The sequence below is a fragment of the Ostrinia furnacalis genome, unplaced genomic scaffold, assembly GCF_004193835.3.
Source record: "Ostrinia furnacalis isolate ACB-3 unplaced genomic scaffold, ASM419383v2 OfSCF1439, whole genome shotgun sequence".
NCBI lineage: Eukaryota > Metazoa > Arthropoda > Insecta > Lepidoptera > Crambidae > Ostrinia > Ostrinia furnacalis.
This window is the reverse complement of record NW_021131678.1, coordinates 46,087-74,079: the sequence shown is the minus strand read 5'-3', so window position 1 is coordinate 74,079 and position 27,993 is coordinate 46,087. Positions and strand designations below refer to the sequence as shown.

The window sequence follows — 27,993 nt, the reverse complement described above, 5'->3', positions numbered from 1 at the left end:
GGTGTCTTAAAGTAGTTGTCGCCTGCCTAGTTGGTGGCGCGCGTACAGCCTTCTCGTATTAATTTTCGCATATTTTTCACATTTATGTATGTTACGAAGTATTGTTATTCCAATAAATATTGTCAAAATGTAAACCTGACTTTTTATTAAAAACCACTGACACACTACAAATTGCTATGGGAATTTACACTTTTATAGGGAATAAGTTGAGCAATAAAATACAATTTTGATTACACATAACTTTATTAACTAAAATTATTATTACAAGCTCTTTTCAGCTGAAACGCATATAGTACAAAATACCTACACATCATATACATTTTATTATATCCTAAGGAAAAACAACCTACCATTCACAATTTACATTCCACTCACTCCATTATTGTTCTGTATGTTAGCAACAATAAAATTGTAACTGTAATAGTAGCTTGTAATAAATTGTAATTATTAATTTACTGTAGTACAGTTGAGTGCTGTCAGCCGTTATGGTGTAATGGAGTTTAGGAAAATGAACAATACATTTTTTCAGAGAAAATCTTAAGAAACAAATATTTACAATTAACAAGGCATGTAAAAGACTGCACAGTTCTTTAATTAAAATTAATTAACTATGTCTAAGGAAACTTGGATTTATTAACGTCATTCTTATTTTATCATAACATTAAACCTTCGCCTCATGCATTTTATGTCCTTTTTATTCATAAGCGTATTCTTAATGAATTATTGAATACAATATTAGTTATATGAATACCTTCAATTAAATTAAGTTTCTCCTTATCACAAAGTTTCATAACATTTTGTAATTTTGTTAATTCCAATAAGAATAATCTAAGTGTACTAAAATATGCTGTCATTGTTTTAACTTTTTCTTGTTCCCAATAAGTCACACCCAAACGAATTAACACTGTTACCCGTTGGGAAAGAATTACCATCAAGTCACACTGCAACTCGTTAGGACATTTCTTTATCTTTACTCATTGACCTTTTTACGAATGAGTGGATAATTCTTTAACGTATCTTAAACTGTCTTTCAATTCTTAGAATTTGTGCTAACAAGCTTTCAAATTGGCAGTTAATAAAGAAACACTTATGAATAAAGTAACATACGTTGTGCGAGACGATAAGGCAAACAATGTACACCATCTGTAACAAAAAAAAATACATTATCACATTTAACTCTATCCGTATTCTCAGAAATCAGTAAGGATAATAAAATTATTGATAGGTGACAGGCGTGAAACTGTCGACAGTAAGAAAGGCCTTAAGCCTGCCTTAAGTTAAGGCATCACCCCTTTTTACTTAAATCTATACTAATATTGTAAATGCGAAAGTAACTGTCTGTCTGTCTTGCTTTCACGCCTAAATCACTGAACCGATTTTGATGAAATTTGGCATAGATATAGTTTGATATTCCGGTTTTTGAAACAAGGACGCGCGCGATAAAGTTTTTCTGTGACAGACAAAATTTCACGCGAGCGAAGCCGCGGTCGGAAAGCTAGTTGTCTATAATCCGCGCTTATAGAAACTGCCAATTTTTCAAACCAGCTGGTCAATCTAGAAATCACTGGGAGAAGCCTATGTTCAGCAGTGGACGTCCTATGGCTGAAATGATGATGAATAATTTTTCAAACATATTTTTTAGCTTTGTCGGAGATTATCCGGTTGGTAGCGGCCTGTGTCCAGCGCGTTCCTGCTACCTTTATGAGGTCGTCTGTGCACCTAGTAGCTCCCTCGCTGCGGTTGCGCTTTCGTGGCTTCCTTTCCAGAACCTCATTGACTCTTGCTGTTAGCTAGCACGGCCTGCAGCTGATATGATGAATCTAGAAGGCTGATGGTGTTTAGCTCAGCTCAGTACCTCCGATATAATGTTATCGTTGATTTTAAACGAAAAATGTATAGATTTATCGACTAAAACTGAAAACACGCTTTGATAAAACGATATAATGGAGCGTATGCTTTTTATTTCGAATAGCGGGTTATGTGGGACCAGGAAGCCCGCCGTTCTGCCGGGAAGAGACCCACTAAAACCCGACGGTGTCCTCGGGAGCCAATGAAGCGGAGCCGCGAGTTTTGTTCTAAAATTGGACAATCATCCGCAGCTATAGCGTGCATCCTAGGCTAAAGTCCCGTCGGCGAGCATAAAGAATTTCGTCCAATGACCCCAAGCTACCCATTCTTACGCTCGCGTGTAATTATATAGCTCGCGCAATTATAGTGTCGCGCTCGCACACTCACTGCGGGCGCCCGTCGCACAGTCGCGACAGCAATATAATTACGCGCGAGCGATAAGGATGGGTAGCTTGGGGTATTTGGACGTAATTCTACGTGCTCACGGACCAGGCTTTAGCTAGAAACTCACCCAGTTATTATCCTCCGCTAGTCGCGGCGCTTCTTGTTGTGGTGGTCGTGGCGGTCGTGGTGGTCGCGCTTGCGGCCCGACTTGTCGGCACGCTTGGCCTCGCTCAGGAACCGGTCCAGACCGAACGGGTCGAAGCCTTGGTGTTCTAATGAGATAGCCCTTAGCTCACCTTATTAATTTGTGACTAACATGGGCTAATAGAATGAAATTCACATGGGCGAAGCCACGAGCATAAGCTAGTATGCTGCGTCTTCTAGTAGCGCGGACTATTATATATCGCTGAAGGTTCTTGTTTAGATTTCTAGATTAATGATGGTTTTTAGTACCTCACCTTATTAATCGCTGCTTATCGCCGGTGCCGGGTCGCTAACCATCAGATTGAAAACGCTCATCAGGTCATAATTTTAAGCCTCATTAGTTGGTGCTATTCACGCTGCTTCTTGTTATGGTCATCATCATCATCATTTCAGCCACAGGACGTCCACTGCTGAACTTGGCCCAATGATTTCCAAATTGGGCAGTCGCCAGCGGCCTACAACCAGCGCCTTCTTGCTACATTTATGAGGTCGTCTATCCTCCACGTTGCGCTTGTAAGAGGCCTCCAGTCCAGAACCTTACTGGCCTCTTGGGCGTCAGTTCTGATATTAATATCCAGTGATTGACTAGAACGCTGATGGTGCTTAGCTCACCCAGTTATTATCCTCTGCTAGTCGCGTCGCTTCTTGTTGTGGTGGTCGTGGCGGTCGTGGTGGTCGCGCTTGCGGCCCGACTTGTCGGCGCGCTTGGCCTCGCTCAGGAACCGGTCCAGACCGAACGGGTCGAAGTCTGCGTCGGGTTGCGTGCGGGACTGTGGACAAATACGGTCACGTTAATAAATACATAGTTACGCATAACCTTCATGAGAATGTCTCCAACTTCCTCATTGGCTCTAGAGCAATTCCAAGTATATCATCAATAAAAGCCTAATTAGAGTTGTGCGTATGTCGCACTGAAAATTGCGTTTATTACGCTGGTTCAGGGAATTTGATTTGAAAGTGGACTGTATAGGTTTTTTATAATAGAAAATTGATGAAAGGTAGATCAGTCCTCGCAACACAGAGTACANGGCAGTCCCCCCGCGCGTCTCGCGACTCACGCGGACGGAAGTTCTAGAAGTTTCCTTCTTCCCGGTGCGCGACGCCAACGTGAACGGTCGATTTTGAGATTTAGCCTATTTTATATGTGGAAATATGTAAATTCCCATGATTGTTTGCCACAAAAGTTTGTTTAGTCGTAAGCTTGAGTTCAATAAATGATTATTGTGAAACCACGATTAAACGGGTTCATTTTGCCGTTGCTGTTGTTTAGGGTATCGCTGCGTGTGAGTGATTCTAATTACATTAAAATTATGTCATTGCTATGTTATTATTGTTATTTATAGTTAATTATGAACTGTTTTACGTAATNAATAAGCTTTTTTTGGTTCATAGTAGTCATGTCACTAGGACGCATAGTTTCCGAGGATTAAGCGAAAAACCGAAAAGTGGTACCTTTAAACTCCCCTCTCCCCGCCGGCTCAAGGGCTAAGGGCGGGGACTTTTGCTATGTTCACCACCTAACTAGGCTAAATAAAGTCCCGAGGTCAGAAATTGTGTTCCACGGATTTCTCTCTACACCGTCGTTAAGGCATTCATTGACTGGACTAAACTGCGTAAATAATAATAAAAACACAGAATGTACTTTTTTAAGTTGCCTCAAGACACTGAGAGGTAAATAAGTATAGTCTATCCAATATAGCTTGATTAGAATGACAGCTGTCATCAAAAGTAACGACATAACTTTGTAGTAGCGATCAATGAGAGCTAAATATTGGCGGACAAGAAATAATTCACGTCTGACCTACAAATAATATTTTCGACGACAGTGCTTCCAATAAAAATGATAATTTCGTGTAAATGCAGCGTTAAATTACACCAATAAGTAGTAATTCGAAATTATAAAAATCAAGCTAGAGCATTAACGACGTCTCTACAAGGTTATCTCGAGTTACAAAAATGTTAGTGTTGGGACATATCGACAAATGTCATATTAAATTAAAACTATGGGGTCCAAGCGCTCGTTCCTTTTATAAGGAACTGGCAAAGAGGCTCACCGAGGTGACCGGTGATCAAAAGGCTGGCAGCTATTTCGGCCAGAGAATTAGCCTGGCCATTCAACGTGGCAATGCTGCCAGCCTTTTGGGCACCATTCCTGACTGCGGCGCTGGGGGTGAAGTATTTTTTATTTTGTAAATAGTTTTTATCATTAGTAATTTTAAAATTTTAGTTTTTAAGTCATTTTAAATTAAAACTATTTTTTTAACATATTTAACAATTTTTTTTTCTTACTAATTTTTTACCTCTAGCGAGAGGAAAAAACCCACTGAAGAACACTGTTGATAATGACTTCGACTTAGGTTGTACACCCTTGACATGAATTTTAAATTTTACTGTCTTTAAATTTAAATCATAATTGTCATTTTTATGAATAAAGATATGAAGAAAAATTGGGTGCATTTTTTTATATCATTTTTTCGAAAACTTATCGATACATCTATGTGAACCGTACGAAACATACCCATCACTAGTCACATTCGTTTGACAGCCGTCATTCTAATCAAGCTATATTGGATAGACTATAGTTAATAATTATTCATGATAATACATGCTAAATCATGTATTTCCTCCGCCATTTTCCGCAGTTTGGCACCTCACGTCACATCATTTTACCGAAGTCAGCCCTATAGCTTCGGCGCAGTGCCGATCACTGACGTTTGTCAACAAAATGGTGCTTGACTCTTGAGACAGGCTAAATTACTAATGACATTGAGCATACATTTTTTTAAATACCTTCGCGAAGTAAAACTTCTGTACGTAGTACTTATTATTATTCTGTGTTAATATCTAGTGATTGACTAGAACGCTGATGGTGCTTAGCTCACCCAATGATTATTATCCTCTGCTAGTCGCGTCGCTTCTTGTTGTGGTGGTCGTGGCGGTCGTGGTGGTCGCGCTTGCGGCCCGACTTGTCGGCGCGCTTGGCCTCGCTCAGGAACCGGTCCAGACCGAACGGGTCGAAGTCTTGGTGTCCTAATGAGATAGTCCTTAGCTCACCTCATCGGCTGCTACTAATCACGCCGCTTCTTGTAATGGTGGTTGTGGCGATCATGATGGGAAACGCTGGTCTAGAATATCTAGATCTAGACCATCTAGAACAGTGTTTTTCAACATTTTTCATGACGCGAAAAAATATTTCGCGACCCCCCGACCGCTCGCTTTTTTTTTCATGCATTTTATAATGTTACAAAGATGTTGTAATATTTCAATCCATACAACATTTGTATAATTAGATTTCGGATAAATCTATCATTATAACTTTACTGATTCTTTTACTGAGGTAGTTTTTACGACCTCTCGCGACCCCCCTACAAAGGCTTGGCGACCCCCCAGGGGGTCGCGACCCACAGGTTGAAAAACACTGATATAGAAGGTCTAGATGGTCTAGAGCTAGATGGGAAAGATGGTACCAGGTCACTACCTATCAGATGAGAAATGCTCAGCAGATGAAATTTCGTCTAATGACCCCAAGCTACGCATCCTTATCGCTCGCGCGTAATTATGTTGCTGTCGCGACTGTGCGACGCACGCCCGCAGTGAGTGTGCGAGCGCGAGCGATAAGGATGGGTAGCTTAGGGTCATTGGACGAAATTCTATGTGCTCGGCGACCGGACTTTAGCAGATCATTCTTTTAGCTAGAAACTCACCCAGTAATTATCCTCTGCTAGTCGCGTCGCTTCTTGTTGTGGTCGATCATAATATGGCCTGATACCGGATCGGTATCCATCTGGTGAGACACGCTAGACTAGAATCTTGGTCGTTAACTCACCCAGTAATTATCCTCCGCTAGTCGCGTCGCTTCTTGTTGTGGTGGTCGTGGCGGTCGTGGTGGTCGCGCTTGCGGCCCGACTTGTCGGCGCGCTTGGCCTCGCTCAGGAACCGGTCCAGGCCGAACGGGTCGAAGTCTGCGTCGGGTTGGGTGCGGGACTGTGTACAAATATTGATAAGTAAATAATTAAATATAGTCTTTAATTAACTCCAATTTTCAACCGACTTCAAAAAAGGAGGAGGTTATCAATTCGACCCGTATGTTTTTTTTTTCTATGTTTGTTACGCGATAACTCCGCCAATTATGAACCGATTTGAACAAATCTTTTTTCGGCGTATAGGTAATACCTCAAGAAAAAACAATCCCCAAGGGTGGAAAATTGGGGATGAACATTTTTATACGCAATATCTCCGCCGATTATAAATAAATTTGAACGATTATTTTTTTGTTGAATAGGTATTATCAAAAGGGTGGTTTCATGCGAATTTGAAGAAAATATTTCACCCCCAAGGGTGGAAAATTGGGGTTGAACTTTTTTATACGCAATATTTTTAATTTTTAGTTTTTTTTTTGTGTTCACGCATTTGAAGTCGGTTTTATTTTTAAAAAAAGTTAATTATTATTATTATATCATTAAACCTACTAAATAGAGTAATATAGTATGAGTTACCTATTACGTGATATAATTTGTATTCCAAAATCGTTTCGTTCCTGCGTTTTTTGATTGTAGCTACATCGCTCCGGGAAGCGATTACGATATTGCGTTGTGAATGTTACTTTGTCTAGCTCCCTCAGAAAATGACAGTTTCAAATCCGAAAAAGCGGCTTTTTATACAGACATATGAAGGAAGGAGGTCTACACTTCCCACGTTGGCCATCATGGTTCGGGGTGATTTGATGTGCGTACTTTTGTCCCTTAGTCACCTCTCATGACATCGACGGAAGAAGTGTGTCCTATTCTTCTCTGCTAGAACCCTGGGGCGTAGCTAGCTACCGCCGTATCAATGATCTAATGACTTTTTTAAAGATGGGGCCCCCAACAAATTTTTATACAAAGCTTCGAAACTATTGTCAGCTTTTTAAGACGTTTATAAATATATAAATAAATACAGACCGGTTCTTCCCTCGGCGCGGGCGCGTCTTTCTCAAACTGCACGGGCCCGGCGCGAGCGTTTCCACTGCTGGTGCCCGCAAACTCTTTGTCTGCCACGAACCTGAAGAAAAATTAACTAGATCAGACAAATTCATTATTATTCTGAATAATTCTTGCTTGGCAGATATTTATTTGGGTTAAATTGGAGATCCATGAAACTTGTAATAAAATTAAAAGTAAAAATATTCGAAAATGATGATCAACCATAAAAAACTTGTAAGGGTCTTCGCCTGGACTCTATTGTAGTGAAAAACCGAATAACGTGAACCCTTCAACAGTTTTGTAACATTTGAGTACCGATTATTATCTGATTGTTAAATGTAACCCCTCTTAAAAAGTATGCCAAAATGTATAAAATTCTGACAGTGTAATCGTGTCATCTTGTAGGAGGCTTTCATATCGCAGTTTATTGATTGATATGAGATGAGACAATTTAGTTATCTGATATCTCTAATAGAGAAATAGGTGTATACAGTAAATTACATTGGCGGGAAACAGAGGTAGGTAAGAGTAGGCGCACACCGTTGATTTTTCGTCGGCCGATAGTTTAGTCGGGCAGTTGATCAGTATGGGCATGTAGGGAGTGCGCACACTACGCCGATTCGATTTGGCCGATTCTTCATACAATTTAAAATCGGGCACAACTATCGGCCAACTAAAAATCAACGGTGTGCGCCTACTCTAATAGTCCTGTCAACAAAAACCAATACAATAAAGATACAAACCTTCTGGTGTTAACAATAGAGTCGATATCTCCATAGTTGTCCTTGTCAGCATTCCGCGACGGCCGGTAGATGTGCGAGCCCACGTTGTCCTGGTTGCGCCAAGGCTTGTCGTACACGTTGTACGCTTCGTCGTCGCCGTAACCTGAAAATGTAAGTTTATAATATTTATTTTTGTATTTAATTTGACATGGTAATCCTAATTTATGACATGCAACTAAATGTAAAATTAATTNTTGCTGTTATTGAATAAGCGCTGGTCGAACATGCCCTCGCCACCTTGTGTGTTCTTGGCCGGGAGCCCTAGAGCAATCTGCTCGGAGATGTCACGTTCGCGATCCTTGGCCATTTTGTTTCTGGAAGGAATATAAACTTGTCGTTAGATAGGTGGAAATATTAGTTTGTTTAGTACGGCTTCAAATGGATTAGAAGAAATAAAATCATAAGTAAACGTCAAAATGCGACACAGCCAGAAGCCAGAAAACGCCGTTTTTATGTGACAGGAGGCAAACAAGCAGATGGATCACCTGATGGTAAGTGATTGCCTGCGCGCAACATGGTCCTTGGAGCCGGATATCCGGATATTTTCTTATCTTACCTCTTGTCCGGAGCCTAGCCAGGTTCCGCTTGTGCTGTCTTTCCTTGTGCCGTTAAGCGCGCAACATGGTCCTTCGAGCCAGATTTTCCACTGATTGCCAGTGTTAAGGATTATTATTAAGTTATATCTAATCTTACCTCTTGTCCGGGGCAGCCCGAGCCAGGTTCTGCTCGCGCTGCCTCTCTTTATGCCACTCAGCAAGCAGTTTGTCTCTCTCTGTTACAGTGAGACCTGACTCGTCAACTTCTGGCTGGTCTAGTCAGCATGGTCCTTCGAGCCGGATTTCCAACTAACAATAAAATTACATCTTATCCTACCTCTTGTCCGGCGCAGCCCTAGCCAGCTTCCTTTCTCGCTGTCTCTCTTTATGCCACTCAGCTCGCAGTTTGTCTCTCTCTGCCAAGGTGAGGCCAGACTCGTCCACATCCGATCTAGTCAGAATGGTCCTTCGAGCCGGATTTTCAAATTTTGTCTGATCTTACCTCTTGTCCGGCGCAGCCCTAGCTAAATTCCGCTCTCGCTGTCTCTCTTTATGCCGCTCGGCGCGCAGTTTGTCTTTCTCTGCCACGGTGAGGCCAGGCTCGTCCACATCCGATCTAGTCAGAATGGTCCTTCGAGCCGGATTTTCGAATTTTATCTCATCTTACCTCTTGTTCGGCGCAGCCCTAGCCAGATTCCGCTCACGCTGTCTCTCTTAAGTCGTTCAGCACGCAGTTTGTCTTTCTTTGCCACAGGGAGCCCGGGCTCGTCAAATTCTGGCTGGACTAGTCAGCATGGTCCTTCGAGCCGGATTTCCAACTAACAATAAAATTACATCTTATCCTACCTCTTGTCTGGGGCAGCTCTAGCCAAGTTCCGCTCTCGCTGTCTCTCTTTATGCCGCTCAGCGCGCAGTTTGTCTCTCTCTGCCACCGTGAGGCCGGACTCGTCCACTTCTGGTGGTGCTTCCTCGTCCTCCGGCGCTCGAATACCTGAATAGAGGGCGCTGTTAGACTGGGGGTAGATTGTGTTCCTTTTTTTGATGAAAAGGTTGCTCTTATTTTTACTGTTATTAAAATGTCCCCTAATGCTGGTAATATGGTCTACCTACAGTGAAGCGATTACGCTCAGTAGATGCTCTGTCTAATAAAAATTAAAAAGCAATCAAATGAATGCGTAAAATTGAAACGAGATTTTTACGCGCGGTCTTAGAAGTGAGTTAACATTTTCTTGAACTACTTTTCTATACCTAACGCTTTGTAGGTCTGTATAAATATAGTTGCTACGATATTTTTATGTGACTCGTTTAGTGTCTCAATGCAGTTCACCCTGACTAAATAGTATCTGAATAAGCTCTGTGGTCTCTGGTCTTTTAGCAATTGTTAGGATCCCATACACAGGGTAAAAACGGGACCCTAATATTAACGTCGCTCTGTCTGTCGCCAGGCTGTATCTCATAAACCGTGATAACTACACAGTTGAAATTTTCACAGATGATGTATTTCTGTTGCCGCTATAACAAAAACTAAACCCTGTGCCCTATAGCTGCTTTCAGACGATAACATAACAAATTCTCACCAGCTCTGTGATCTCTGGCCCTCTGCGCGAGAACCCTCAAATGTTCTTCTTTTTTCTCCTTCTCTCTTTGCGCTAATCTCCTTTCCAACTGTGCTCTGGCTTCCACAGCTTCCCTGGCCTTTCTGTCAGCGATGTATAATGCATCGGCAAGCTTGGAGAAATTCTCGTTGATTCGCACTTGCTGTAAGCCTCGGCCGTCCGCTGCGAGCCGCTTGTCAAGCGGAATTGTGTAACCTGGGGACGAAGAGAATTGATTAAGGCATTGAATAAGTAAACTTGGTGATTAGTAATCATGCCCATTGGATTGGTGAGCGATTTGATGGAGTTTCCTTATGTGATCGGATCAGAAATGAGGAGATCCGTTGTAACAACAAAAAACTGACATAGTCCAGAGAATTGGCGGACTAAGTGGCAGTGGGCAGAGTAGATAACTCCTAGAAATAATAACCGTTGGGGCAGAAAAGTTCTCGAGTGGCGACCAAATACGGACCTGCACGGGCGCGAAAAATATCGGCAGGCCTTTAGGTGGATCGTCGGTCACGAGAAGCACCTAAATCCTGGAAGTCGCTTTGAAGGAGCTAAGTCACTTGAGGGCATCGAATCAAGGACTTACCTTTAGCATTCTTCCAGTGACTGACACGGTGGCACATTCCAATCCCGCTGCTGCTTCTTATCGACCTATACACTGTCATTTGAGGGCATTCTATGTTCAACAGTGGACGTCCTATCGCTGAAATGATGATTTTCTTCTTGGTCTCTTCGCCGCGCCTCGTCAGGACTGCGTTGGCCCTACAACCTGTCACCATGGAGCATCGAATTAAGGACCCACCTTTAGCGTTCTTCCAGTGGCTGACGCAGGGCGGCACCTTCCAGTCGCGCTGCTGCTTCTTTAGCGTTCTTCCTTCCTCCGATTTGTCTTCTTGTCTTTCCCTTGATCTACACTGTCAATGTATTACTTTAAAGGAGCTGTCCCTTGAAGCATCGAATCAAGGACCCACCTTTAGCGTTCTTCCAGTAACTGACGCACGATGGCACCTTCGAATCCCGCTGCTGCTTCTTATCGACCTATACACTGTCATTTGAGGGCATTCTATGTTTAACAGTGGACGTCCTGTCGCTGAAATAATGACGCTTTTCTTCTTGGTCCCTTCGCTGCCTCGTCTAGTCTACGCTGGACCTACAACCTGTCACCATCGGGCATCGAATCAAGGACCCACCTTTGGCGTTCTTCCAGTGGCTGACGCACGGCGGCACCTTCCAGTCGCGCTGCTGCTTGACGGACACGCGGCGCGGCGGCGAGTGCAGCACGGGCGCGGGCGGCGACGGCGCCGCGCGCGGGATCTTCTTGTTGAGGGACGGGACTCTTATGATCCCTTATAACGTAGCCATTGAGGCAGAAGTTCTTAAGATTGGAGCAAGCAGTATTGATGGACCTCTCGGTGGACCGACTAAATCTTTGGGGGAAGCCTTTATTCTACAGTCTTTTAGTTGGAACAGCGAAATAGGGAAATTCTATGAGGGAGGCCTTTAGTCCTAGCCCTAGTCTTTTGGTTAAAACGACGAAAAAGACGCATTCCTGCAGCGCCAGAAACTAAAATGACCTGATGACATGGGTCTAAAAGATCTGACTTGCCCTCCCCCTTAGTCCAGAAGCTAGGTATGACTAGCCTCCTCTCCCTAGTTAGTCCAGAAGCTGGACTCCTTCCTGGAAGTCGCTTTGAAGGAGTTAAGTCACATGAGGGCATCGAATCAAGAACTTACCTCTAGCTTCCAGTGACTGACACATGATGGCACCTTCCAATCCCGTTGCTGCTTCTTATCAACCTATACCTATTAACCTGTCACTTGAGGGCATTCTATGTTCAACAGTGGACGTCCTGTCGCTGAAATGATGATTTTCTTCTTGGTCTCTTCGCCGCGCCTCGTCAGGATTGCGCTGGACCTACAACCTGTCACCATGGAGCATCGAATTAAGGACTCACCTTTAGCGTTCTTCCAGTGGCTGACACACGGCGGCACCTTCCAGTCGCGCTGCTGCTTCTTTAGCGTTCTTCCTTCCTTCGATCTGTCTTCTTGTCTTTCCCTTGATCTACACTGTCAATGTCAACTCACCCTTGGCGTTCTTCCAGTGGCTGACACACGGCGGCACCTTCCAGTCGCGCTGCTGCTTGACGGACACGCGGCGCGGCGGCGAGTGCAGCACGGGCGCGGGCGGCGACGGCGCCGCGCGCGGGGTCTTCTTGTTGGGGGGGCGAGGCTCTCTTATGAGCCTTTATGAGCTGATGGCCATTGGGACAGAAGTTCTTAAGAGGCGACCACGGATTGGGGAATAGTGTAGACAGACCAACTGTCTAGTGAAGCGGTCGCAGTGAAAATCCTTGGGGGAGGTCTTTATCCTACAGTCTTTTGGTTGGAACGACGAAAAGTCGCATTTCTGCTGCGCCAGAAACTAAAATGACCTGATGACATGGGCGTACCTATGAATGGCAGCTGTCTTTCCCTCCTNAAAAAACAGACTTAAAAAATATCTGTATGGTATGTATTATCTGTGTCAGTGTCAACTTTCTAACTTGTTAAAAGAAATGGTGGCCATCAAAAAAATGGTGGACATCAAATTTTGCGTATCAATTTTCTCGTTAATTATTCGTCGCATTTGGTTTATCATAATATATTTGTGAGGTACATTTGAGGTACTAAATAATTGTAAATAAAAGAAAACCATAACTTACCTGTTTCGTCCAATTTCAGCATACACCCGCCAACCTGATATCAGGTTGGCGGCTCATTTTGTAATTTAAATTGTTCCCGTATTAGGGAAGTACAAAATTAATAACTAAAGGTACATAAAGGTACACCTCAGGTATTGAAAATTCATATTTATATTATTCATTTCTGTGACCATACACCCGCCATTCTGACGTTCACAAGAATTCGTCAATGGATTCATTGTTTGTTCTCTTGCTTGAACTTTGTTGGTATGGAGGCAAAGCATTTTTATTTTTTATTGCTTACCGTATATTTTTGGCACCCCGGTGCATTCGATATGCTCTTTGTTATATCGTAAACTAATTGTCGAGTTTTTCTATGTATGGAATCGTTTGTTGGTTTTGTGAAATATTTCACACGTACATTCGCATGTTTCCATTGCTCAGATGGCTCTATGTTTTCAATTTTTTTTAATTCATAAATTTCAACTTTAATTAAGTGCGTCGCTTTTGATCCATCATCCGCGTTAGATGAAACATAGGATATACAATCAATATTTGGATTCGGACGTCCCACTGTTGAGGACTTTTTGGTTTTAGCTTTCTTGTTTGGTGTGGTGAAGAATTCGTCAATGGATTCATTGTTTGTTCTCTTGCTTGAACTTTGTTGTTATGGAGGAATCTCATCTTCATCAGACAAAGGGAAGTAGTAGTTTTTAAATGTATTTTCATCGAATGCCACATTACATTCGGATTCAGGAATCTGTAACTAAGGAAAGATATGCAACGTTAGTATAAAAAAGATATTACTTAAGAAAATTAAACAAAAATGTAGATTGAAGAACATTATAGTAAAATGATTATTAATGTGTTACTTACCTCCATAGTTATGGATGTTATTGAGTTTTGTGTGTTGATAGGTATTGAATACGAATTCAGAGGAAGAAGTGTGAAGAAAGTAGTGATGTATATGGGTATTTATACCAGTAATGTCAATTTAGCAATGGATTTTTAAAAGATATTATTAGTTAATAGTAACTTGTCTTGGAATGTGGTAGATGTTATGTTACTGGTTTCGGAATAATGGAGTCATTAGTTGTTGGTAATTAATGAAGGAATAATTAACAAATAAAGTAGGACACACATTCGCGGATGTTTATCTCCGGATCCGTTGCAGATACGAAGCTGGGGATGCGTGCAATCGCTCCAAGTGACCCCCTAAACCTTTTTTTTTTTTAGCCGCCGGCGTTTCGGATTTAGGTGAGCCAGAGTTGGGTGAGCCAGAACTCTCGAATCCCTACTACTGAGATGTTACCCATAGCCATTCTTTTGCTCCGAGGTAATGCGAGATGTTACCCAGTAGCCATTTTTTTCTCCGAGGTAATGCGAGATGTTACCCAGTAGCCATTTTCTGCTCTAGCCAGTTAATACGNGCGCCAGAAACTAAAATGACTGATGACATGGGCGTACCTATGAATGGCAGCTGTCTTTCCCTCCTGGAAGTCGCTTTGAAGGAGCTATATCAACTATCTGACCTCGAAACCTGACTTGCCCCTCCCTAGTCTAGAAGCTAGGATAACTTGCCCCCCCCCCCCCTTCCCTAGTTAGTCCAGCAGCTAGATATGACTTGCTCCTCCCCCTTCCTGGAAGCGCTTTGAAGGAGCTAAGGCACTTGAGGACATGGAATCAAGGACTCACCTTTGGCGTTCTTCCTTCCTCCGATCTGTCTTCCTGTCCTTCCCTTAATCTTCAGTGTCAATGTGTCACTTTAAAGGAGCTGTCACTACCGGGCATCGAATCAAGGACTTACCTTTAGCGTTCTTCCAGTGACTGTGGCACCTTACAGTTCCGCTGCTGCTTCTTATCGACCTATACACTGTCAACGTGTCACAAGCGGGCATCTTCTTTCCTTCGAGTCTTCCTGTCCTTCTTTTAATCTTCACTGTCAATGTATCACTTTAAAGGAGCTGTCCCTTGAAGGCACTCACCTTTAGCGTTCTTCCAGTGGCTGATACACGGCGGCACCTTCCAGTCGCGCTGCTGCTTGACGGACACGCGGCGCGGCGGCGAGTGCAGCACGGGCGCGGGCGGCGACGGCGCCGCGCGCGGGATCTTTTTGTTGAGAGCGGGGAGCTCGCTTATGAGCCTTTATAAGCTGTCTTATGATGTCTTAGAAACTGATGGCCATTGGGGCAGAAGTTCTTAAGAGGCGACCACGGATTGGAGAAGAGTGTAGACTGACCTTGGTGGACCGACTATCTAGTGAGCTCGCGATATGCGCAGGAGCAGTCATAGTGAAAATCTTTGGGGGAGGAATTTCGAATTACTGCAACGCTATGACCTGATAAAATGACGCCCATTTTATCAGGTCATAGCGTCCCGTCATTGCGCCCAGGGGGAGGGGCAGGAGGGGCTGCTGCCCCTCCCCTGGAAGTCGCTTTGAAGAAGGAGCTAAGTCACTTGAGGGTATCGAATCAGGGATTGACAGGAAAGTCTCATTCTTGCCGCGTCAGAAACTAAAATTACCTGATAATATGAGCGTACCTTAGGGAACCCTGGAAGTCGCTTTGATTGAAGGATCTAAGTCACTTGAGGACATCGAATTAAGCACTCACCTTTAGCATTCTTCCAGTGACCGTGGCACCTTCCACCACCAGTTTCGCTGCTGCTTCTTATCGACCTTTCAATATGTCACTTGAAGGCATCAAACTCGAACTCACCCTTGGCGTTCTTCCAGTGGCTGACACACGGCGGCACCTTCCAGTCCCGCTGCTGCTTCTTATCGACCTATACACTGTCAACGTGTCACAAGCGGGCATCTTCTTTCCTTCGAGTCGTCCTGTCCTTCCTTTGATCTTCACTGTCAATGTGTCGCATCAAGGACTCACCTTTAGCATTCTTCCAGTGGCTGACACACGGCGGCACCTTCCAGTCGCGCTGCTGCTTGACGGACACGCGGCGCGGCGGCGAGTGCAGCACGGGCGCGGGCGGCGACGGCGCCGCGCGCGGGGTCTTCTTGTTGGGGGACGAGGCTCTCTTATGATGTCTTTATGAGCTGATGGCCATTGGGGCAGAAGTTCTTAAGAGGCGACCACGGATTGGAGAATAGGATAGACAGAACTCCGTGGACCGACTATCTAGTGAGCTCGCGAGATACGCAGGAGCGGTCATAGTGAAGATCTTTGGGGGAGGAATTTCGCACTCCTGCAGAGCTATGACCTGATGAAATGGGCGTACCCAGGGGGAGGGGCAGGAGGGGCTTCTGCCCCTCCCCTGGAAGTCGCTTTGAAGAAGGAGCTAAGTCACTTGAGGGTATCGAATCAGGGACTAACAGGAAGGTCGTGCCAGAAACTAAAATGACCTGATGATATGGGCGTATCCAGGAGGGAACCCTAGAAGTCGCTTTGAAGGAGCTAAAGCATCGAACCAGGAACTCACCTTTAGCATTCTTCCAGTGACTGTGGCACCTTACAGTTCTGCTGCTGCTTCTTATCGACCTGTCAATATGTCACTTGAAGGCAGCGAATCAAGGACCCACCTTTAGCGTTCTTCCAGTGACTGACACACGGTGGCATATTCCAATCCCGCTGCTGCTTCTTATCAACCTATACACTGTCATTTGAGGGCATTCTATGTTCAACAGGGGACGTCCTTTCGCTGAAATGATGATTTTCTTCTAGGTCTCTTCGCCGCCTCGTCAGGACTGCGCTGGCCTGCCTGTCACCATCGGGCATCGAATCAAGGACTCACCTTTAGCGTTCTTCCTTCCTTCGATCTGTCTTCTTGTCTTTCCCTTGATCTACACTGTCAATGTCAACTCACCCTTAGCGTTCTTCCAGTGGCTGACACACGGCGGCACCTTCCAGTCGCGCTGCTGCTTGACGGACACGCGGCGCGGCGGCGAGTGCAGCACGGGCGCGGGCGGCGACGGCGCCGCGCGCGGGATCTTCTTGTTGATCTGGAAGCGCGGCGGCTCCATCGGGTCCGATTGGGCTTCTACCATCCTGGAGGAGAAGAGGAACGTCTTATGCTCATAGCAGACTTTTTTTATGCAAGACAAGGCAGGTATCTTATTGCACCTGATGTTAAGTGAGATGCAGTCTAGGATGGTACATATCTGCCCTGTAAGTGCCTATTCACTCTCGCCTTGAAAAGGCCCGGATTATAGTGTTCAGGAAATACAGCAACAGGCAGCGAATTCCAGTCCCTAGCTGTTCGCATTATAAAAGAGTCGTCGAAACGCTTAGTGCGAGCTGGTGGAATGCGAACTGGTGGTGGAACTTATCAACTCGGAAAGGAATCAACACCGTATCGCTTTTCGCGAGCTGTCATCGCCTTTCACGCGCTATCAATTGCGAGGTGAGACGTTTACGATACAGTTAGGTGTGCGTTGCAGTATAGAGTTTCATACAAAGAATACTAACCGCCTCGAATTGATACGGTTACGATCCCTTTCTGGGTTGATAAATGTGCGACGTCCTTTATGTTGCACGGTAAATTAATATTGCTTTTTTAACCACAATAGGGACGATAGGCTCTTGACGTGCATCTGACATAAGAAGATGATTAGACCAGAGGTAAATGAGAGCTTTTCACCTGAAATCCTCAAACACAGAGGGCACACTACCTAACCTCCGATTGATGTAATACATTGATGTAAAAGCATTTTGGCGACAGGCTACAACTACTGCAAGCCCTACAATCAACAGGAATGACCAGAAAATATTGTCCACATTGGGAATTGGTCGAAGCCAGATTTAGAGACAGGCATTTACCACATACAAGGGTGGTTAAATAGTGTGTCCATGTTTGTCATTTTTAAATTTTAAAAAACATCAAGCTGCCTTTAAACTATACTACAGAATAAAGGATTTGCTACACTGCACTGGGTGCGTCGTGAGGTCAGATCTAAGTGAACACAGCCCGCATCATGTATAAACAACATTGTCCGTCTCTTCTATACATTTTGTATTGATGCTACCTGAGCGTGCGGGCAAGTGCGGGCGTGTTCATTTGACCTGTAGGCCTAAGATGCGCGCCGCGATAAACTTTTATCGCGCCATTTTATCGATTTTACGCGATATGCCCATACGTTTGTCGTGTAATGCTAAGAACTCACGGGCCACGGCGCGATTTTCACCCGCGCCCGCGGCGGTTGTGGAATTGCGGTTTTATTTCAAAACTCACGGGAGCGGTTATTTGCGCGGTTATTCTAAGAACTCACGGCGCGATTAAATCGCGCCGCGTGCTAAGTCGCTGGTACAAAATGGTCGCCCGCCGATCGTCGGGACCCGAATACAACCGCGCCCGCTGCGTGCGAAAACCGCGTCGTGAGTTTGTGCATTAGTTTTTACATAAGTATCTGCATTCCACAGAAGCTGCGGGCCCGCAACTGACGCGGGCGCGGGTGAAAATCGCGCCATGAGTTCTCGGCGTGCATCTTAGCCCGACTGACCGCAGACATACGAGGGCGGCACTGAAAATTTCGGGAATCAAGGAAGTGGNCAGCCAGAAGCCAGAAAACGCCGTTTTTATGTGACAGGAGGTAAACATCAGACGGATCACCTGATGGTAAGTGATTGCCTGCGCGCAACATGGTCCTTCGAGCCGGATATCCGGATATTTTCTTATCTTACCTCTTGTCCGGAACAGCTCTAGCCAGGTTCCGCTTGTGCTGTCTTTCCTTGTGCCGTTAAGCGCGCAACATGGTCCTTCGAGCCAGATTTTCCACTGATTGCCAGTGTTAAGGATTATTATTAAGTTACATCTTATCTTACCTCTTGTCCGGGGCAGCCCGAGCCAGGTTCTGCTCGCGCTGCCTCTCTTTATGCCACTCAGCAAGCAGTTTGTCTCTCTCTGCCACGGTAAGGCCGGACTCGTCCCCTTCTGGCTGGTCTATTTAGCATGGTCCTTCGAGCCGGATTTCCCGCTAACAATAAAATTACTTCTTATCTTACCTCTTGTCCGGCGCAGCCCTAGCCAAATTCCGCTCGCGCTGTCTCTCTTTATGCCACTTAGCACGCAGTTTGTCTCTCTCTGCCACAGTGAGGCCGGACTCGTCGACTTCTGCCTGGTCTAGTCAGCATGGTCCATCGAGCCGGATTTTCGAATTTTGTCTGATCTTACCTCTTGTTCGGCGCAGCCCTAGCCAGATTCCGCTCACGCTGTCTCTCTTAAGTCGTTCAGCGCGCAATTTGTCTTTCTCTGCCACAGGGAGCCCGGGCTCGTCAAATTCTGGCTGGTCTAGTCAGCATGGTCCTTCGAGCCGGATTTCCAACTAACAATAAAATTACATCTTATCCTACCTCTTGTCTGGGGCAGCTCTAGCCAAGTTCCGCTCTCGCTGTCTCTCTTTATGCCGCTCAGCGCGCAGTTTGTCTCTCTCTGCCACCGTGAGGCCGGACTCGTCGACTTCTGGTGGTGCTTCCTCGTCCTCCGGCGCTCGGATACCTGGGTAGAAGGCGCTGTTAGACTGGGGGTAGATTGTGTTCCTTTTTTTGATGAAAAGGTTGCTCTTATTCTTACTGTTATTAAAATGTCCCCTAATGCTGGTAATATGGTCTACCTACAGTGAAGCGATTACGCTCAGTAGATGCTCTGTCTAATAAAAATTAAAAAGCAATCAAATGAATGCGTAAAATTGAAACGAGATTTTTACGCGTGGTCTTAGAAGTGAGTTAACATTTTCTTGAACTACTTTTCTATACCTAACGCTTTGTAGGTCTGTATAAATATAGTTGCTACGATATTTTTATGTGACTCATTTAGTGTCTCAATGCAGTTCACCCTGACTAAATAGTATCTGAATAAGCTCTGTGGTCTCTGGTCTTTTAGCAATTGTTAGGATCCCATACACAGGGTAAAAACGGGACCCTAATATTAACGTCGCTCTGTCTGTCACCAGGCTGTATCTCATAAACCGTAATAACTACACAGTTGAAATTTTCACAGATGATGTATTTCTGTTGCCGCTATAACAAAAACTAAACCCTGTGTGCCCTATAGCTGCTTTCAGACGATAACATAACAAATTCTCACCAGCTCTGTGATCCCTGGCCCTTTGCGCGAGAACCCTCAAATGTTCTTCTTTTTTCTCCTTTTCTCTTTGCGCTAATCTCCTTTCCAGCTGTGCTCTGGCCTCCACAGCTTCCCTGGCCTTTCTGTCAGCGATGTATAACGCGTCGGCTAGCTTGGAGAAGTTCTCGTTGATGCGAACTTGCTGTAATCCTCGGCCGTCCGCTGCGAGCCGCTTGTCAAGCGGGATTGTGTAACCTGGGGGCAATGAGCACTGATTAAGACATTGGATAAGTAGACTTGGTGATTAGTAATCATGCCCATTGGATTGGTGAGAGATTCGATTGAGTTTCCTTATGTGATGGGATCAGAAATGAGGAGATCCGTTGTAACATTAAAAAACTGGCGTAGCCCACAGAATTGTCAGACTTAAGTGGCAGTGGGCATAATAATCGTCGGGGCAAAAAAGTTATCGAGTGGCGACCAACTACGGACCTGCAAAGGCGAGAAAAATATCGACAGGCCTTTAGGTGAATCACGAGAAGCACCTGAATCCTGGAAGTCGCTTTGATTGGATGCCCTCACTTGAGGGCAATCCAATCATACTTACCCTTCGTATTCTTCCAGTGACTAAAATACGATGGCACCTTCGAATCCCGCTGCTGCTTCTTATCGACCTACACTATCAATGTGTAACCTGAGAGCATTCTATGTTCAACAGTGGACGTCCTATCGCTGAAATGATGATTTTCTTCTTGGTCTCTTCGCCGCGCCTCGTCAGGACTGCGTTGGCCCTACAACCTGTCACCATGGAGCATCGAATTAAGGACCCACCTTTAGCGTTCTTCCAGTGGCTGACACACGATGTCACCTTACAGTCCCGCTGCTGCTTCTCGACCCACACTGTCAATATGTCACTTGAGGGCATTCTATGTTCAACAGTGGACGTCCTATCGCTGAAATGATGATTTTCTTCTAGGTCTCTTCGCCGCCTCGTCAGAACTGCGCTGGCCTGCCTGTCACTATCGGGCATCGAATCAAGGACTCACCCTTGGCGTTCTTCCAGTGGCTGACACACGGCGGCACCTTCGGCGGCACCTTCCAGTCGCGCTGCAGCTTCTTTAGCGTTCTTCCTTCCTCCGATCTCTCTTCCTGTCCTTCCTTTGATCTTCACTGTCAATGTATCACTTTAAAGGAGCTGTCCCTTGAAGCATCGAATCAAGGACTTACCTTTAGCGTTCTTCCAGTGGCTGTGGCACCTTACAGTTCCGCTGCTGCTTTTTATCGACCTATACACTGTCAACGTGTCACAAGCGGGCATCTTCTTTCCTTCGAGTCGTCCTGTCTTTCCTCTGATCTTCACTGTCAATGTGTCGGATCAAGGACCCACCTTTAGCGTTCTTCCAGTGGCTGACACACGGCGGCACCTTCCAGTCGCGCTGCTGCTTGACGGACACGCGGCGCGGCGGCGAGTGCAGCACGGGCGCGGGCGGCGACGGCGCCGCGCGCGGGATCTTCTTGTTGGGAGGCGAGGCTCTCTTATGATCCCTTATAACGTAGCCATTGAGGCAGAAGTTCTTAAGATTGGAGCAAGCAGTATTGACAGACCTCTCGGTGGACCGACTAAATCTTTGGGGGAAGCCTTTATCCTACTGGTTGGAACAGCGAAATAGGGAAGGTCACGTTCCTGCAGCGCCAGACACTAAAATAACCTGATGACATGGGCGTACCCAAAGGGGGGCAGGGGGCGGCAGGAAGAAAAGTCGCTTTGAAAGGGGTAAGTCACTAGATAGGGTACCGAATCAGGGATTAACAGGAAGGTCGTATTCCGCAGCGCCAGAAACTAAAATGACCTGATGATATGGGCGTACCCAAGGAGAGGAACCCACGAAGAAGTCGCTTTGAAGTAGCTAAAGCATCGAACCAGGAACTTGCCTTTAGCATTCTTCCAGTGACTGTGGCACCTTACAGTTCCGTTGCTGCTTCTTATCGACCTGTCAATATGTCACTTGAAGGCAGCGAATCAAGGACCCACCTTTAGCGTTCTTCCAGTGACTGACACACTGGCACATTCCAATCCCGCTGCTGCTTCTATCGACCTATACACTGTCATTTGAGGGCATTCTATGTTCAACAGTGGACGTCCTTTCGCTGAAATGATGATTTTCTTCTAGGTCTCTTCGCCGCCTCGTCAGGACTGCGTTGGCCCTACAACCTGTCACCATGGAGCATCGAATCAAGGACTCACCTTTAGCGTTCTTCCTTCCTTCGAGTCGCCCTGTTCTTCCCTTGATCTTCACTGTCAATGTGCCCTATACGAGCATCGAACCCGCACTCACCCTTGGCGTTCTTCCAGTGGCTGACACACGGCGGCACCTTCCAGTCGCGCTGCTGCTTGACGGACACGCGGCGCGGCGGCGAGTGCAGCACGGGCGCGGGCGGCGACGGCGCCGCGCGCGGGATCTTCTTGTTGGGGGGCGAGGCTCTCTTATGAGCCTTTATGAGCTGATAGCCATTGGGGCAGAAGTTCTTAAGAGGCGACCACGGATTGGAGAATAGTGTAGACAGACCTTGGTGGACCGACTATCTAGTGAAGCGGTCGTAGTGGAATCTTTGGGGGAGGCCTTTATCCTACAGTCTTTAGGTTGGAACGACGAAAAAGGTCGCATTCCTCTAGCGCCAGAAACTAAAATGATCTGATGACATGGGCGNAGAAGTCACTTTGAAGGAGCTAAGACACTTGAGGGCATCGAATCAAGGACTTACCTTTAGCATTCTTCCAGTGACTGACACACTGGCACATTCCAATCCCGCTGCTGCTTCTATCGACCTATACACTGTCATTTGAGGGCATTCTATGTTCAACAGTGGACGTCCTGTCGCTGAAATGATGATTTTCTTCTAGGTCTCTTCGCCGTCTCGTCAGGACTGCGCTGGCCTGCCTGTCACTATCGGGCATCGAATCAAGGACTCACCTTTAGCGTTCTTCCAGTGGCTGACACACGGCGGCACCTTCCAGTCGCGCTGCTGCTTGACGGACACGCGGCGCGGCGGCGAGTGCAGCACGGGCGCGGGCGGCGACGGCGCCGCGCGCGGGATCTTCTTGTTGGGGGACGAGGCTCTCTTATGAGACTTTATGAGCTTATGGCCGTTGGGACAGAAGTTCTTAAGAGGCGACCACGGATTGGAGAAGAGTGTAGATAGACCTCGGTGGGCCGACTATCTAGTGAGCCCGCGAGATGCGCAGGAGCGGTCATAGTGGAAATCTTTGGGGGAGGAATTTCGAATTACTGCAGCGCTATGACCTGATGAAATAGGCGTACCCAGTGGGAGCGGCAGGAGGGGCTGCTGCCCCTCCCCTGGAAGTCGCTTTGAAGAAGGAGCTAAGTCACTTGAGGGTGTCGAATCAGGGACTAACAGAAAGGCCGCATTCCTGCCGCGCTAGGAACCTAAAATGACCTGATGAGGAACCTAAATTGGCGTATCCAGACGGACCCCTAGTCGCTTTGAAGGAGCTAAAGCATCGAACCAGGAACTCGCCTTTAGCATTCTTCCAGTGACCGTGGCACCTTCCACCACCAGTTTCGCTGCTGCTTCTTATAGACCTGTCAATATGTCACTTGAAGGCATCAAACTCGAACTCACCCTTGGCGTTCTTCCAGTGGCTGACACACGGCGGCACCTTCCAGTCGCGCTGCTGCTTGACGGACACGCGGCGCGGCGGCGAGTGCAGCACGGGCGCGGGCGGCGACGGCGCCGCGCGCGGGATCTTCTTGTTGATTTGGAAGCGCGGCGGCTCCATCGGGTCCGATTGGGCTTCTACCATCCTTGAGGAGAAAGAACGATGGTTATGAGGTCCACAATAGGAAAGCTCTTGACTTGCATCTCACATGTCGACGAGAGCATCACCCGGAATCTTCGACCACAGACGGCCTAATTCACGTACATATTTTGACAGTCAAGATCTCGCTGGACGTTCAGAAGTCGACCCATTGAAAAACAGTTCTAAATCCGTATTTACAAGGGTCATTTTCGATAGAACGATTACTCGATAGGATCGCAACTCAGCGACTTGTTGTCATTGAAGTTTTGTTACGTCGTCCCATTGAAAACAGTTCTAAATCCGTATTCACAAGGGTCATTTTGATAGAACGATTACTCGATAGGATAGCAACTCAGTGTTTTGTTGTAGTTGAAGTTTTCTTACGTGAATAAAAGGCTACTGCTTAACTAACCTCCGATGACATAATATTAAAGCTTGGTGAATTGGTGACAGACTTAGTTAAGAGTCAGGTGGACCTACAATCAACAAAAATGACCAGAAAATTTTGTACCATATTGGAATCGAACCCAGTTTTGAGACAGGTGGTATTATCACATGCAAAGGTGGTTAAATCATGTTTGTCATTTTTAAATTTTAAAAAACCAAGCTGCCTTGATGCTACTACAGAATAAAAGATTTGCTACACTGCACTGGGTGCGTTCTGAGGTCAGATCTAAGTGAACACAGCCCGCATCATGTATAAACAACATTGTCCGTCTCTTCTATACATTTTGTATTGATGCTACCTGAGCGTGCGGGCAAGTGCGGGCGCGTTCATTTGACCTGTAGGCCTAAGATGCGCGCCGCGATAAGCTTTTATCTCGCCATTTTATCGATTTTACGCGACATACCCATACGTTTGTCGTCTAAAACCGTCGATAAGATTTTATCACAGCGTGTATCCTAGTCCGGCTGACCGCAGACATACTTATAAAACTGATGTAGCAAGAATATTTTTAAAAATATTATTGTAAAAGATGTACGTACNAGCGATAAATTGTGGTTTTGGATGGGGCTTCATTACCAAATGCAGAAATCATCCGGTCAACACACTGTTTTTGTGTTAAACCACTTCAAAAGTCATAATAAATCATCGCTCTTGAATTTTCTCGAGTCAATTCCATTTTCTCAACGACTAAACAAGTTTGACAAGACCTTGTGATATGACCGAGAATCTTTTTTTAAATAAATAAATGGTATACGATTTTTAAAACCCTGGAGTTTGCAATTAAATAGATTTTAATATGAATGGAACAGTGGAAATATTCCATTCCCGATACTTTTAGTGCAGCCCTCGTACTTATAAAACTGATGTAGCAAGTATATTTTTAAAATAATTTTGTAAAAGATGTACGTACCTAATGACCCGCTGCTTAGCTCCGGAGTTGAAAGCGCCGCCTTGCTGCGCGGGCGTGTATCGGATGTATTGCGCCGGTGCCTGCCAAGGAAAGGTACTATCAACGCGCGTAAATAATGGCTGTTCTCCGCTTATAGCAGAGATGGACTTACATCTAAACCCTCACTAATAAAAGGGCCGAATGATTTTTATTGGATGGGGAAACACGGACGGGAAGAGAAGAAATCCCCTCTTAAAAAAGGCAACAATAGCCCAAAGATGTCAAAGATGCCCAAATTACAAAACTTATTTGGTTAGGCCATATTCTGCTTAGAGCCCAAGTTTAACGGATCTTTTTTTTTGTCAAGAAATGCATGAATTTGCATACCCACTGGCCCGGGGGAACCAGTGGGTTATGTGAGGCTCTCCCTGCCAGAAGGGCAGGACCTACTCACTAAAACCTGACGGTGTCCTCCTGAAGTCTTCGGGACAGAGCCGCGAGTTATTGTCCGAGCTAGACGGCCTAGAAATTCTTGGGCCCAGACACAGTAAGCTTAAAAAAAAACTTATTTCAGTATCATCATCATTTCAGTCATAGGATGTCCAACTGTTGAACATATAAATAAATAATAATAAAGCACTATTTCAGTATGGTAACTGGTAAGTATTAAATATCTAGATTAATTAAAAATCTAACTCAAAATATCCAACTCACAGCTTTAGGGGCAGCTTTCACGGGCATAGCAGCAGATATCTTGGCGTTGGTCAACTTCTCCAGGGCAAGCTTGGTCTTCTCCGTGATATCTTGTATGTCTTCATCGGTCGGTTTCTGGAGCGTGGGATCATCTTCAGCCAGTACCTCGGACGGCAGCAGGTCAGTAAGTTTGGAGTAGATTATCTGTTGACAAATAAAAATATAATTTATTTTCTATTAATTTCACTACATAGATAAAGTGCCTAACGTCATCAAGATTAGCTTGCGATGAGAAAACTTCTTACCACAGATTTTTTTTTTAATTTGAGAATATTTGTTAACTCAATCACAACTTTGGTATGAGCCTGACTGGTCTGGAATATTTATTGTAAGTCTACCCAACAACGCCGAAGCGAAAAGAAGGCCACTTCTTAGCAATTATAAAAGTACAGACTAAACACATAGATTTTGAATCATTTTATTTATTTATTATAGATTTATAAATCCACAGTTATTACAGTTTTATTTAAAATTAATTATTTCTCTTGATTGTGGCCCCACTTGGGTAAAAGCCTCCTCCATCATTTTGGATTTTGAATCATAAATCACATTAATGTTTCACAATAAATAATTTTGAATTTGAAGCCATTGCTATACTTGTTAGGTGCATATTCCAATACCAACCTTATCAGCGCTATGCCCCTGCCTAGCAATAGCCGAGTACTTGACACGGCCCGTCTCATCCAGCTGAACGGCCAGAGCGTTTGACGTGCTCTCCTTCCCTCGTGCACCCATGCCCAAGGGATACTGGGCCACATGGATCTCGGGGAACGCACCTCCATCTAGAATTACACCATTGTTTATTTTTTATTATTCAATTATGACACTTCTAATAATGTAAGAAAGGATACTGCTAAAATTAGGTTTAAAAAGTAGCTGTAAAAACTAAAAAGAGTAGGTACCTAAATTCCTTAGGAAAGCCTTACATTAATATACATAAATAGCACATCAGACTATAGATATTTGTAGCAAAATTTCAGCTATTGCAACATAAGAAGTCAATGTTTAGATGTGCTGTTATTTTCAATTTACAACTGCAATCAATGCTATTTGTCGATACACAACTTTGTCTTTGAATTAACTGGTATTTTGGTGAAAATATAAGCATCGTACTTGGTACCAATAAAGAGTTCCTAACCCTTGAAATTGCTAAATTACCTCCAAAGTCCTCCTCTGCCCGCGGCACCCATCCTTTCCTCTGTCCATAAGGTGGCACACTTGTTTGGGACACAACCAACGCGCTGCCGACTCGTTTTGCCTTCAATTCATCATCTCGATCCCACACTTGCTGTGTCGGAGCTGGCAATAAGCTGAAATATAAAGTTTCATAAAGATTATATTTCAGTGCGCCAGTTTTTAAATAAATAAATAAATAAATAAAAAATGTATTTATTGCCTTCGAACCATTCGTTTTGTAAATCCTTTATCACTGAACTTGTTACTCTTTATTATGACGGGTTATCGTCACATGAAAAGAGATAAACAAGGATAAAAGCTAATAAATTCAGAAGAACAACAATGTGATGCATGGTGATTTCCAGGTTTAGCTGAACAGCTTGTGCTCTAAATACTATAAGCGTATTACCAAATTTTCATACACAAAGAAAGTAACTCAAAACCAATTTATTTAGGGCAAATAATGGCTAAAATTAAAATAATTTCCAGAAAATAAAATACACACACCTCGTCAACGACGCCATTTTGGTGACTGACTGACTGACGTATTTTCGTTCAGAAACTTTAGTAATCGTGTTCTGTGGGTGGACAAATAAAAAAAATGCTGTTTGTTTAATCATTAAATTAAATATTAGATCTCATATTTACCCTAGCATTTTGTTAACTAATGAAAAGAGGAATTGATTGACTATTAACTAGCGACAGAAGATTTATTAAAACATTTTTTATTTCTGCCAAAATTTTAATGATTGATTCATGATTGATTTATAAACGAATATTGATTTTTAAATAATAGCGAAGAGCAAAGAAAACAAGAAATATACATCCTTTTTATAATGTTTTTTGAAAATGTAATAATTTATCATAAATTATTGAATTACTTACAAACCCTT

General features: G+C 44.6%; 1 protein-coding gene across 1 annotated transcript; it reads right to left on the bottom strand.

Moving 5' to 3' along the window:
• Positions 1–638: 638 nt before the first annotated feature.
• On the bottom strand, positions 639–27,654 carry Bx42 (Puff-specific protein Bx42). Its single transcript, XM_028304496.1, is given in 13 exon segments — positions 639–1,143; positions 6,263–6,420; positions 7,377–7,476; positions 8,141–8,290; positions 8,368–8,493; positions 19,303–19,447; positions 20,036–20,269; positions 23,657–23,838; positions 25,193–25,272; positions 25,886–26,068; positions 26,549–26,706; positions 27,083–27,234; positions 27,608–27,654. Coding segments are annotated over 12 exon segments (1,668 nt in total). The 5' UTR covers positions 27,625–27,654; the 3' UTR covers positions 639–1,143; positions 6,263–6,279.
• Between the last annotated feature and the right edge of the window lie 339 nt (positions 27,655–27,993).